Here is a 13,499-nt window from a genome sequence, read left to right on the forward strand (position 1 = left end):
TATCCTCTCTGTGCACCAGTTTTCTCAGTTATAAAATGGGAAAATGAATTGTATCAATCACACGTATGTAAATCTGTTGAAAGGGGACAAAATAAGGTAAGTACTCATTAAATATTAGCTATTATTATCTGACAAAAAATTTGTACGTGTGTATGTGTATCTTTGGGAAAAGAAGAAGGCATCTTGTTTACCATTTTTTTGGAGAGGGGCTGGGAAATGGATAATCACATAATTTGCTATTATTAATCTGACTTGAAGAACTGTTTAAAAATAAAATTTGGCATGTCATATATTCCTTATAGTAGGTTTATTTCACCTTTCTTCTGTCCAGAGAGAGTATCAGCGAGAAGGAATTTAAAGGTGAAAACATGAATTGGTGGGAGTTAAGGGTTGAAAAACTACTACAATGTGGGCTACGGTTATTATAAAATGATGGAGATGGAAACTAGAGTAAGTTCGTCTGTTAAACCTGGAAGTGAGCTAGGCATGGTCGCTCACGCCTGTAATCCCAACACTTTGGGAGCCCAAGGCAGGAGTATACCTTGAGCCCAGGAGTTTGAGACCAGCCTGGGCAACACAGGGACACCCCATCTCTACAAAAAAAAAAAAAAAAAAAAAAAAAAAAAAGCCAGGCATAGTGGTGCACGCCTGTGGTCCCAGCCACTTGAGAGGCTGAGGTGGGAGGATCACCTGGCCCCAGAAGGTTGACACTGCAGTGAGCCGAGATTGTGCCACTGCACTCCAGCCACTGCACTCCAGCCTGGGGGACACAGTGAGACCCTGTCTCAAAACAACAACAACAAAAACAAAACAAAACAAAAAAACACTTGGAAGTGGGGTATACTCAAAAGTACAAAATTATCTAGAGAAAAACAATGCTCAGAAATATGTAGCATTACTGTGGCAGGGCAAGTGCACCCAATATGGCAGTTTACAAGGAACAGAAAGCAAAGGCTCAAGTGGGGGGCCTGGTCAGAGTTCAGGCTGCAAGTGTTCTAGAATAAGAAACTTAAGTCAGGCACAGTGGCACGTGCCTATAATCCCATCTACTCGAGAGGCCAAGGTTGGGGGATGGCTTGAGCCCAGGAGTTCAAGTCCAGTCTTGATGTTTTCCCTTAAGAGACAGGGCAATATAGTAAGGCCTTGTCTCTTAAGGCAAAAAACAATGAAAGAAAGAAGCTCAGTTTTCCAAATTAGTAGCCAGGACTCTAGAAATGGCTTCCTTACTCCTGCCTGTGCCAAAGATTTTGGAGGCAAATATCCCTCTGCTGGCTTACTAGCAACCTAAGTCAGGCAACACAATTTTATGAAACACTGCTCTAGTTTGGTTTGTTTGACCTCCTCCAAATCTCATGTTGAAATTTGATCCTCAGTGTTGGAGGTGAAGCCTAATGGGAGGGGGCTGGATCATGGGGGCAGATCCCCCATGAATGGCTTGGTGCTGTTCTCATGGGAGTGACTCACTATCAGTTCCTGAAGAACTGCTTGTTAAAAAGAGCTTGGCATCTCCCCCACACCTCTCTCTCACTTCCTGTCTGTCATATGATTTCTGGCTACACTTGGCTATGAATGGAAGCAGCCTGAGGCTTTCACCCGATGCCCTACCTTCTGGCCAGCAAAACTGTGAGCCAAACAAACCTTTTTTCTTTATAAATGACGCAGTCTCAGGTGTTCTTTTATAGCAACACAAACAGACTGACAGGCACCAACTATATACTAGGCTCTTGGCCATTAAAAATGATAGTCTTGGGTAGATGTGGTGGCTCATGCCTGTAATCCCAGCACTTTGGGAGGCCAAGGCAGGAGGATCATTTGAGCTCAGGAGTTTGAAACCAGCCTGGCCAACATGGCAAAACCCCATCTCTACTAAAAATACAAAAAATTAGCCGGGTGTGGGTGTACACACCTGTAACCCCAGCTACTGGGGAGGCTGAGGCAGGAGAATTGCTTGAACCCGGGAAGTGGAGGTTGCAGTGAGCCAATATCACACCGCTGCACTCCAGCCTGGGAGACAGAGCGAGACTCCATCTCTAATAATAATAATAATAATTAGTCTTATTCCATTTATTACCAATGCTTGCCCAATCTCTACTCATGGCCACTTTTCTTGCCACGAGTAAGAAAGCGGAATATGGGTCTTTAATTTTCCACAACCAACCCTTTTTCCTCCCATTTACAATAGAATTTCACTTTCACAGGTAGAGATTAAGGGGAAAACACACAAAAAAATGAAGAACCACCCCAGAGATGGCAATGAAAAGGATCAATTGGCAGCTGATAGTTCAACTGAAGGACACAGAAGATGATTTCAGACCCACCTCTAACCCCAGTGATGACACAAGAGGCATGACATCCTTGCAGCAGATTTTACACAGATTTGGGGGACTTTTGTCTTCCATAAAAAGTATCACTCCAGGGCCAGGTGCAGTGGCTCATGCCTATAATCCCAACACTTTGGAAGGCTGAGGCGGGCAGATCACGAGGTCAGGAGATCGAGACCATCCTGGCTAACACGGTGAAACCCCGTCTCTACTAAAAATACAAAAACAAAAATAAGCCGAGCGTGGTGGTGGGCACCTGTAGTCCCAGCTGCTCAGGAGACTGAGGCGGGGAGAATGGCGTCAACCTGGGAGGCGCAGCTTGCAGTGAGCTGAGATCGCACCACTGCACTCCAGCCTGGGCGACAGAGCGAGACTCCGTCTCAAAAAAAAATATCACTCCAGAAATGACAGACTAGCAGATTCTTATTCTTATACAAACCATTTCTTAAGAAGAAAAATTTCAAAGTCCTTTCTACGTAAGGATTTAGATTGGCATAAAATCAGCCTCCTAAAATATACTTTTTTGAAAGCTTGATTTAAGACATCTTCCAGCAGTTTTCTTACTCAATTCCTTTCGCTTTCAGCTCCTCTTTGACACGTTTCAGGTAAGAAGGATCAGGGTAGCCATACCTGGAGAAAGAAAAATTCCTTTAGTGTCACCACAAATTTTTCCGATATGTGCAATAGATATCCAGCATTTAAGGATTTAATATCCAGTGTTGCAAACATTCACAAGTAATCCTGAAGGTGGATGATGTATCATGACTTTTAAGTTTGCAGATGCAAGTCATTTAACTAGTGAGTGAGCCTAGCTGTCTGGCCAACATCTGCCTTTCAACCTGGCTTCTACCCTGCCAACTCCAAAGTATTAACATGATGTAGTTATTACATTTTGCATCAAAGGGCAGGGGGTTTGAGAATCCAAGATGAATGGTAAGTACGTTGATTTAATTTGAGGCTTCATGTCTATGTTAATTCTTAAAATTTTTCAGTTTATAGTAAGCAGTGACTCTCATAAAAATATAATATACTGTGTTTTACTGGGGCGTTGTAATCACATGCTAGTAGGATTTTCAAATTTCAGGTTTTGAAAATGTCTCAGGGTATATATTTTTTCTTTAGTACCAAGGGTCTGAGGAATCCTATTGGGGTTTCATAAAGAACAATTGGATTTCCTATAATGCAGTTTCTACCAATAGTCTCCTCACAACTTAGACTTTCTCTAGAATATTATTGGTCAAGTGATTTCAGGTTCTCTGTGGACTGGTGGGGGAAGAGGGGAAAAAGAAAGGTGACCTTAAAAGAAAGCAAAGTAAGTGACTTTCCTAGCATCTAGCCTTCAAATAGACACCAAGCCTCAAATTAAATCAGCTTATATAGTATTCATCCTGGATTCAAAACCCCCCTGCCCTTTGGTACAAAATTGAAATAACTCCATAGTACTTTATAGCTGGCAGGGTAGAAGTTGATGGGGACCAATCTTGCTGTCTTTGAGATTATCATCCCTGACTAGTATCTCTCAAAATACTTGACTATACCCAATACCACTGCTATAGATTCTTCTTATATCCACATCCAGAAATTGCCGTAGTTCATAATCTCTATAATTTGTTGAGTAGCCATTACATCCCAAAAGGCTCTCACTTTTCTGGTCCTCCAAACTTGGATGTTTTGTGGTGAATATCATTCCAAGTGATGACATCTGAGGTTCCTGATACGCAAGAGTACCCCACTGTAAAAATCAGCTTTTGGTCAAAGGCCCTACGAAGCAGTTCCAAAACCTTCCTTCCTTCCTTATTATCAGGCAAGTATGCAGTTCGCTGTGTTCCAGAGTATCTCTTTCCTGGGTTTGGGTGTTCTCCCTGTGTGAGGACAAGAAAATATCATGTGAAAACAGTGCCCTGTCAAAATTTTATTATAGGTATAGATGTGTTCATTTGTAGATAAAGCAAATCAAAAGCAAGAAAAGTATTGAAGTTATGCTGATATTCCCAATAACCCATATTTCTCCCCTTTCCTTGAATTCATGCTGGAAACACTGTCCACCTTCCTGATAACCCCCATCTCAAGATATAATCTCCACCTACCCTTTCTCTGTCTTAAGAAATAGACACAAAAGATATTTGAATTATCAGCAAACATTGTGACCTTTACCACTATTTCAATCCCTTGCACATGACCCGGGAGATAATTCCTTGGGAAATCTACTGTCTAATAGGCAATAGGACAGTCTCTTTTGCCCTGGTAATCATAGCATAGTGGCAAGAAACCCATGGACTTAAGAAATACTTACTGTTTGTATGCCTCCTTTCATAGAATAATTAATCACAATGGTGCCACAGGACTCATAACCTGGAAGTGAGTCTCTTGCAACAGTGACAATCATGCTTCCCTCTGGCTGATTTCCTTTGTAAACACCATAGGAAGTCTGGCATGTGGGACAGATTGGCTTATATGACAGGGCTTTGTTGATACAAGGGCCGCAGAATTCATGCTTGCACTTTGGCAGCACTTTTTTGTTACTAATGGTGTCCATACAGATGACACAGATGCCCTCTTCCTTCTTGTCCAGTTCTGAGGCCTCAGAGCTCACAGGGCCCTTGAGTGGCGGAGAGGCTGCTTTGGAATCATCACTATCAATGTCCATCGGTGTTTCATGATCCTCCTTCAGTTTGTCTCCAGCCAATGAAGACTTTCCTCCTCCTTTTAGAACATACTGCCTCGCCTTTGCAAGGTGATTTGGCAAACCAGTCAAAATCATTAACTCTTGATTTAGCACAAAGTGTACATTTGGATGTCTTTTTCTAAAGTCATCTGCAAACTTGGTCTGATATAAATGCTTTCTCTCCTTGCCCAAAGATTTCAGTAAAAGAACTTCTCTCATCAAGTGACATGAGACATGTTGAAAGGCATCGATGAAACTTGCATAAGCATGCACAGATAGATCTACCTGCTTGTCCTTGGGTTCAAACAGAACGCAGGTTTTCTGACCTTTCTCAGAAACCTTGCTGCAAGTGTCATACCTTTTTTCAATCTCTGATATCTCCTGTAGTAATTCAGTTTCTAAAAGTTTATAGCGGGCACTATCAACCTCAATTCCATTCATCATGTAATTGCCAGTGAGTAGTTTCACGGGTGTCTTGACAAGAGCTTCAGAGATTTTTTGTTTAGCAGCTGAAATGTCATCTTGGGTTCCAAGGAGAGTTAATTCTCCTCCTTTCTCTTTTATAAGGAGTTTTGTAAACTGTTGATTCAATTCCTGTTTGAATTTATTTGCCTGCTTACTGTCTGCTAAAGAGACACATTCTTGCTTCAGAGGTTCCGTGTTCTTCTGAAATTCACTAGCAAAAGACTCACGAGCTGCTTCCAGGTCACCTGATTGACTTGAGGTGAAATCTAAACAGACCATATTTGGAGAACTGTCCTGGATTTCAATGTTTATACCAAATCTTTTCTCTATTGAGTCGATTTTATCAGGACAGATATATTTAAAGTATTCAAAGTAAGGCAAGGAAACTTCAAAACAGTTGCTTTTTTCTTCTGTCTTGGTTTCTGGTTCAGAAGGAGAAATGTAGCTGTCCCTCTCCTGCTGACTGAGTGGCTTCCTCTCTGTCATTGAAGGGGAAAATTCTTGTTTCCGCTCACTTTCCAGGAACTGCTCACTCAAAAATTGATGTATTTTTTCAATGTCTTGGAAGTCACCACACACCTTCTCAATTCCATCGTGACCTTCCATTTTTCTGATACTAGGGCACAGTGTGGTTATGTATGCCCTCTGCTCTTTGGAGAACAGGTTACAGTTCAGGTCAGCTGTTACAGTAAGAAAGATCTGAAATTTTAAAAGGAACAGGAACAAATAAAACCTCTCAGCATGCAGACCTACCATCTTCTCTTCAGGAGAATGCATAGAGACTAGAGAAACAACCACTACATCTACATCTTCCCCAAGCAGGAGGCAACTTCTTTCATATCCTATTTATTTATTTATTTATTTATTTATTTAGAGATGGAGTTTCGCTCTTGTTACCCAGGCTGAAGTGCAATGGCATGATCTCGGCTCACCGCAACCTCCGCCTCCTGGGTTCAAGAGATTCTCCTGCCTCAGCCTCCCGAGTAGCTGGGATTACAGGCATGCGCCGCCATGCCTGGCTAATTTTGTATTTTTAGAAGAGACAAGGTTTCTCCATGTTGGTCAGGCTGGCCTGGAACTCCCAACCTCAGGTGATCCGCCTGCCTCGGCCTCCCAAAGTGCTGGGATTACAGGCGAGAGCCACTGTGCCCGGCCTCAAATCCTTTTTAGAGGATACAGCATGCTACATCCCAGAGGTTCTCAACCCTGTCTGCATATAAGACTCACCTGGCAAGTTCAGGGAAAAATAAACCAGCCAAAGCCCAAGCACATCCCCAGAGATTCTGATGTTAACTAGTCTGCAGTGGAGCCTGGGCATGAGCATTTCTAAAAGCTCCATGGCCAAGAGATCTGTGTTCTACAACTGCCACTATCTGTTTGATCTTGGGAACAGCAGTCAAGGGAAGGCACTGTGCTCTCTGGGCGAGTTGTCATGGCCCTCACAAATGTCTGTGAACTTGGAAGGGAGCCATAAAGCTGAGGAAAATGGCTTTCCTATGACTGTTTTTTCTCTTCTTCACTCCTCCTCCTTTTTTCTTTTTAACACCTGACTGCATGCGAAGTTGTCGGTCCCTTCTAAACCCTGGCCTTTAGAAGCTCAAATATAAGACGTGCCAGGTTAAGATAAAAAGGACAGAGGCCAATTAAATGTAATATAAAAGCAAAATTTCTAATGTTTTGTTCCTTCTCAAGGACTTTGCATGTAAATCCTTCCTCCAGATCTTCAAAATGTTTCCTGAATCCAGCCATTTTTCACACCTCCATCAAGGCCACCCAAAGTCCATGGCATTCTCATCTTTCACCTGGCGCATTGCAACCCCTCCTAACTGGGTTCTAATTCTCCATTCTAGCCCCTTCCTATGTTCAGTTTTCCAACAGCAGCCAGAGTGACCGTTTAGAAATATAAACCAGATCGTCCTCTCCCCTGGCTCAAAACTATCTGATGAATTCCCTAACATTTTAAGTTAAAAATCCAAAATCCTTATCTTCAGCCCCAAAGGCCTGTCTTCTGTGTACCTTCCTGAGTTCCTAGCACCTCTCTCCCTTGCTCACTGCCCTCCCACCACACTGGCTTCCTTCAAGCTTCTGGGCCTCAGAATGTCAGCTCTTGGGGCCTTTGTACCTATGCTTCCCTCTAGGACATTTTCCCCCCAGAAATCCACTTGGCTAGAGATGTCATCTCACTTGAGGTTTTTCCAGACATCCTATTTTAAATGGTGGTTCTGTCATTGTCTGTCACGTATTCTTCTTATTCTTCTTTCTAGCAGGTATGACTGGCAGACATTTTATTATATATCTATTTGTTTATTAATATTGTCTGTTTCTCTCACTAGAAGGTGCCATCCCCAGAAGCAGAGTCTGCCATGTTCCTGGCTGCCTCCCCAGCTCCTATAACAGTGCCTGGAACACATTAAGCAGTGGATATCTATTGTTGAATGAATCTTGTCATCATTCAAGTTGCAGGCCAAACGTCACCTCCTCAGTCAAGTTGTCTCTGATTTCTGGTTAGAAGTAGCACCAGGCTAGGCGCAGTAATTCATGACTGTAATCCCAGCACTTTGGGAGGCCAAGGCGGGCAGATCGCTTGAGCCCAGGAGTTTGAGAACAGCCTGGGCAACATAGTGAGACTCCGTTTCTACCAAAAAAAAAAAAAATTGGCTGGGTGTAGTGGCGCCTGTAGTCCTAGCTACTCAGGAGGCTGAGGTGAGAGGATCGCTCGAGCCCAGGAGGTCAACGCTGCAGTGAGCCATGATTATGCCACTGTACTCCAGCCTAGGTGATAAAGTGAGACTCTGTCTTGTTGGGGGAAAAAAGAAGTAACACCACCCCCATCTTCCCTTTGCTCGCCCTAGCCCTGTTTCTCTCCAAATAAATAAAATGGTTCTAATTATTTCACTTGCCTACTGTCTTTCTGTGCATGCCCTGGGCCCCAATATGAGCCGCCTGAGAGCAGGGACCTTGTCTGTTGTGTTCGTCTCTGTGTCCAGTGCCTAAAACAGTGCCTGGCTCCCATGTATGTGCCCAGCACATGGGTGTTGGATCAATAATACATGAGGCTGGTGACTGGAGAGGAGGCGCAGGTACAGCCAGCTCCTTCTTTCAATACTCACCTTTTCGAGACAGGAATCCACAGCATTAGGAATATGTCCTTCATGTTGATGCGTATCACTAGACGGTGTTTCTGCTTGTGACTGTGTCAGTGAAGAAATTTGAGGTCTCATGTTCTTCTTTATTGAATTTTCAGTGGGTACCAGGAAAATGGGCACAGGTTCGTTGTCAACAAGCATTTGGTGTTCTCCTTTTTTCAACACTCTCTCCTTAGCTTCAGCGGAAACATTAAACACACACATATACATACATAAAAATGGGAGAGATTTCAAGTAATCCTGTCATTCCTGTGTCTGTACCCTGCCCCAGCACCTCCCAGTAAGGCTGCTCACTGCACCCCGGAATGGTGGGTTGGCGATGGAGGAAATTGGGGAGCTATTAAGAGTTCTGAAGTGTGCGGATTAAGTTTTACTATAGAAGTGAAAGCTTAACGACAATGGAACATTGTCCACTCATTAAACGTCATGTTTCTGAAACTGTCTCCAGTCTCCCCTTTCTTCCTTCCTTCTTTATTTCCCTCCCTCCCTTTTTGTTTTTTTGTTTTGTTTTTTGAGACGGAGTCTCACTCTGTCACCCAGGCTGGAGTGCAATGGTGCGACCTCGTCTCACTGCAACTCTCTGCCTCCCGAGTTCAAGCGATTCTCCTGCCTCAGCCTCCGGAGTAGCTTGGATTACAGGTGCGCACCACCACGCTCAGGTAATTTTTGTATTCTTAGTAGAGACGGAATTTCGCCATGTTGGCCAGGCTGGTCTTGAACTCCTGGCCTCAAGTGATCCACCAACCTCGGCCTCCAAAGTGCTAGGATTATAGGCGTGAGCCACCGCACCCATCCTGGTCTCCCATTTCAATACTCATTATACAGGTAAGTTACAGCAGCAAGTATCAAAAGTGCAGACTCCGAATTGTGTAAATACACGTGTGTTTGCTGGCATTCGTAAAAAAGGGCAGGAAGAAAATACACCAAATGGACACATTGTTTATCTCCAGGTTGTTTTCTTTTTTACTCTTTTCTCTTATTTCTATAGTGAGCATATATCACTTTTGTAATCCTCAAAAATACAAAATGGAACATCCTTTTGTTAATGGATGGAACAATGGAACCATTATTTAAAACATAAAAGTGGAATCCCTGAATGACAAGGACGGCAGCTGACAGGCATCTGGAGGATGGAAGATGACAGCTGAGAAATTAAGTTAGAATGAGGATATGGAAAACATCCACACTAAGGCGGGGTTAGCCGGATCCGCACCGGGCACATGTGAGGCCCTATCCTCCACCGAGTGTTCCCTGTCTCAGTGAGTCTCTTGGCAGCAGGGCCCCGTCCCTGTCCGCCACCGCACAGTGGCATACTTTCTTCCGCCCTCTCCCCTAGGTCAGCTGGAACTGGGTCCGCCTGGAAACCCGGGAGTCGGGGCCCCAGAGACGGCTTTCGGCTTTCGCAGCCCGACCGCCCGAAGCTCACCTGCCCTTTCACTGAACTCCACCCGGAAGGTGCCCGGGGCTTCGTGTTCCTGGGGCCTGACCGTGCACTCTCCGCCGCCCGAGGACTTAGAGCTCTGGAAGTAGCTCTCCAGCTTCCGTTGTACCCGGAGGCCGGACCCGGACACCCGCACGAGGAGCGGGGACGGCGGGCGCAGGTCGGAGGCCATAGCTCTGCGCGTCGGGAGGGCGCGGGGGCTCCGGGACGCCGCTGGGCCGGGACTGGGGTAAAGGCGCGGCCCGCCCCGCCGACTAGGCGCAAAGTTTCAGTTTCGCTTCCCCGGAGGTCCCTCCCTGTTCCCAGCAGAACTGCTTCCCCCTCTTCCCTGTGCTGTCTGCACCGAGGCGAGTGGTCTGCCGGGTGGGTAGGTCCGGTGCCCCTGGGCCCTCGGGGTCCCCTTTCCTGCAGGCTCGGGGTACGGGGGGGCGGAGAGTGGGGGCGGGCGCGGACCGGGATCCCAGGGCCAGGCCTCCCTTATGAGTAGACTATGCAAAGAAAGTAAGTTTCTCCTGTGTTTCTTATTCTTTGTAACTCTTACTGCTGTTATCACTATTATTTGATGCTAAAAAGTAATTCACATCTGAATCCATGTTAAACTTACCCATTTTTGAAAATTTGAATGTGTTCATCTGGTAATTGTGACCTGTTACCCCTTCCCTCCCTCCAACTCTACCCTTTAGACAGGCTCCTGGGGGCTTTTCTCCTCCATTGCTTGATTTAACCAACAGCACTGAATTGTTTCTTGCTGCCCAAAGAGCAGAGCAAGGCCCTGATGTCAAGGGCTGGTGAGGGGAGGCGGACCTGTGAACCAGGGAGCAAAACTTCTTCAAGGCCTCCAAGGAGAAGTTTCAAGCAGCATCTTAATAAACTGAGTGTGGCGACGAGATGGGGAGGACAGGGTTGGGGGGATAAGCACCTAAGGCTTAGGGACCACTATGGTCTGAAGCACAGAGTGGGCCTGGGGCCTGGGAGGAGAGGAGATGGGTGAGGGGATGAGGGAGGGAGGGCCTACCTAGATGGGCACTGTCCAACAGAGATACAATGTGAGCCAGTATGTTCATTCTAAAATTTTTGCAGCCATATTTTTTAAAGGATAAAGAAACGGATGAAATTAATTGTAATGATGTTATTTAACTTGACATATCCAAAACTTAATCATTTCAGCACATAATGAGCTTTTTACATTCTTTTTATCATACTGCATCTTTGCAACCCAGTGTTTTTCTTATACTTACATCACATCTCGATTCAGACTGGCCACATGTAGCCTCAGTAGCTACGTGAGGCTGATAGTCCACCCTGGACAGCACATATTTAGATGGTGAAAAGCTTTGAAGAGCAGTGAAGATGACTTGAAGGGTTGTAAGCAGGGAAAGCAAGAAAATGACTTGCCAGATATGCATTTTAGAAATACGGTGCTGACAATGGTGTGGAAGACACATTTACAAGCAGGGATGACTGGCGGCAGAGAGGACAGAGATAAGGTTTTTGCACATGGCTGGTAAGACTGGAAATGGGTCAGTCTTCACTGTGAGCAATTTGGCAGTACTGTCAGAATTACAACAGCATATGCTTTTTGATTCTGGAGTTCCATTTCTAGGGATTTGTCCCATTGATATATTAGCCCCTGTGTGAAGTGACCTGTGTACAAAGATGTTCTTTACAGCCTTGTTTACAATGGCAAAAGATAGGTAACTCTTTAATGTCCATAAATAGGGGGACCAGCAGTTTAATAATAATAATATATCTATACAATGGAATACAATGGGCAGTGGGAAAAATGAAGAAGCTCTCTATGTGCTAATATGATAAGATCTCTAGGATACGTTACGTGAGAAACATAAGATGCAGAAGTGTGTATATAAGCTACTACCTTTTGTGTAAAAAATGCCACTGGAAGAATACAGGAGAAGCACTCTGGACAGGGAATTTAGTAGGGGAGATAGGAGGAAACCTTTTACATTTTCTTATACATCGTAAATGTAATACCTATTCAAACAATAAAATGTCAAATCAGGTACTTTTAAATCTTTGAAAAGAGTATATTGCTGGCTGGGCGTGGAGGCTCATGCCTGTAATCCCAGCACTTTGGGAGGCTGAGGCAGGTGGATCACGAGGTCAGGAGATCGAGACCATCCTGACTAACACAGTGAAACCCCAGCTCTACTAAAAAAATACAAAAAAAAAAAAAAAATTAGCTGGACGTGGTGGGGGGCACCTGTAGTCCCAGCTACTCAGGAGACTGAGGCAGGAGAATGGCATGAACCCGGGAGGTGGAGCTTGCAGTGAGCCAAGATCACGCCACAGCCTGGGCCACAAAGTGAGACTCTGTCTTAAAAAAAAAAAAAGAAAAAGAAAAGAAAAGAAAAAGAAACAAAAAGAAAGGAAAGGAAAGAAAAGAAAAGAAAAGAGTATATTGCCACAGCTCAGGCAAAAGGTGCTGAGACCCTGAGGTGAAGCAGTGTCAGTGGGTGAGGAAGGTAGGGGCATATTTGAAAGTGATTTAGGTTGTCAGGTCCCAGATATGAGACAAAAAAGACTGAGGGAAAGTTGCTAGATTTCTGATTTGAGTGCATAAATGGTATTATCATTTACTGAGCTGCAGAATCCAGGAGATAAAGTATGGATTTGGTGGGGGTGGGATGGAGGATTGGAGACCAGGAGATATGCAGAGGCTTATTTGAGGGGACTGTGAGACCTCCAGGTGGAGTTGAAAAATGGGGCTCAGGAGAGCCATGGCCTAGAACTGCAGATATTAGAGTCATATTTGCAGTTGGTGAGTTGACGCCATGGGAGTGGATGAGTTCACTCCTGCAGAGCATGTAGAATGAGATGAAAAATGCCTTAGACAGAATCCTGGAGCTAACAATTAAGAGGGGTATGGTGGAAGTGAACGCAGGGAAAAGGCCTGTAAAGGTAAAGTGAAGGGTAATAAAAGAACCAAGGGAAGATGGCATAGGAGAAGCCAAGAAAGCAGGATTTCAGGAATGAAAGAGTGAAATACTATAGAAAGTGGTCCAGTAAAGATGGATAGAAGATAATCCATTGGCATTAACCACATGGGGGATTCTGATGAGCAGTTTCTCTCCTTTTTTTTTTGAGACAGGGTCTCATTCCTGTTGCCCAGGTTGGAGTGCAGTGGCATGATCACAGCTCACTGCAGCCTCAGCTTCCCACCAAGTGATCCTCCCATCTCAGCCTCCCAAGTAGCTGGGACTATAGGCATGTGCCAACATGTGCAGCTAACTTTTTGTATTTTTAGTAGAGATGAGGTCTTGCCATGTTGCCCAGGTTAGTCTTGAACTCCTGAGCTCAAGCAATCCGCCTGCCTCTGCCTCCCAAAGTGCTGGGATCACAAGTGTGAGCCGCCGTGCCTGGCCACTGGCAGTTTCTAAAGGGTGCTGGGAATGAGACAGGGAGCCAGGTTATAGTAGGCTGAGTGGGCAGGTGGACAGGAG

General features: G+C 44.8%; 4 protein-coding genes across 9 annotated transcripts in view; 3 read left to right on the top strand and 1 right to left on the bottom strand.

Annotated features, from left to right (window-relative positions):
• The window catches only part of KPNA1 (karyopherin subunit alpha 1), a 335,799-nt gene that overhangs the window by 188,106 nt on the left and 134,194 nt on the right, over positions 1 to 13,499 (top strand). The window lies entirely within an intron of this gene.
• MIX23 (mitochondrial matrix import factor 23) overlaps positions 1 to 13,499 on the top strand; it is a 304,832-nt gene that overhangs the window by 91,863 nt on the left and 199,470 nt on the right. The window lies entirely within an intron of this gene.
• On the bottom strand, positions 1,547 to 10,210 carry DTX3L (deltex E3 ubiquitin ligase 3L). The gene is made up of 5 exons (XM_050781835.1): positions 10,024 to 10,210; positions 8,562 to 8,773; positions 4,615 to 6,150; positions 3,966 to 4,183; positions 1,547 to 2,951 (listed from the first exon to the last, which is right to left on the bottom strand). Exons 1-5 carry the CDS (start codon positions 10,208 to 10,210, stop codon positions 2,882 to 2,884), a joined length of 2,223 nt encoding a protein of 740 aa, XP_050637792.1. The 3' UTR covers positions 1,547 to 2,881.
• The window catches only part of PARP9 (poly(ADP-ribose) polymerase family member 9), a 36,961-nt gene continuing 33,413 nt past the window's right edge, over positions 9,952 to 13,499 (top strand). For 2 of the 6 annotated variants that reach the window (XM_050781832.1, XM_050781834.1), the window contains exon 1: positions 10,322 to 10,405. The gene's annotated coding sequence lies outside the window, so the exon portion shown is untranslated. Of the gene's footprint in view, positions 10,199 to 10,244; positions 10,268 to 10,310; positions 10,540 to 13,499 lie in introns of those variants that run through there. The other 4 variants (XM_050781830.1, XM_050781833.1, XM_050781829.1 and 1 more) reach the window with 4 other exon arrangements.

This window comes from Macaca thibetana, chromosome 2 (assembly GCF_024542745.1).
Source record: "Macaca thibetana thibetana isolate TM-01 chromosome 2, ASM2454274v1, whole genome shotgun sequence".
Classification (NCBI taxonomy): domain Eukaryota; kingdom Metazoa; phylum Chordata; class Mammalia; order Primates; family Cercopithecidae; genus Macaca; species Macaca thibetana.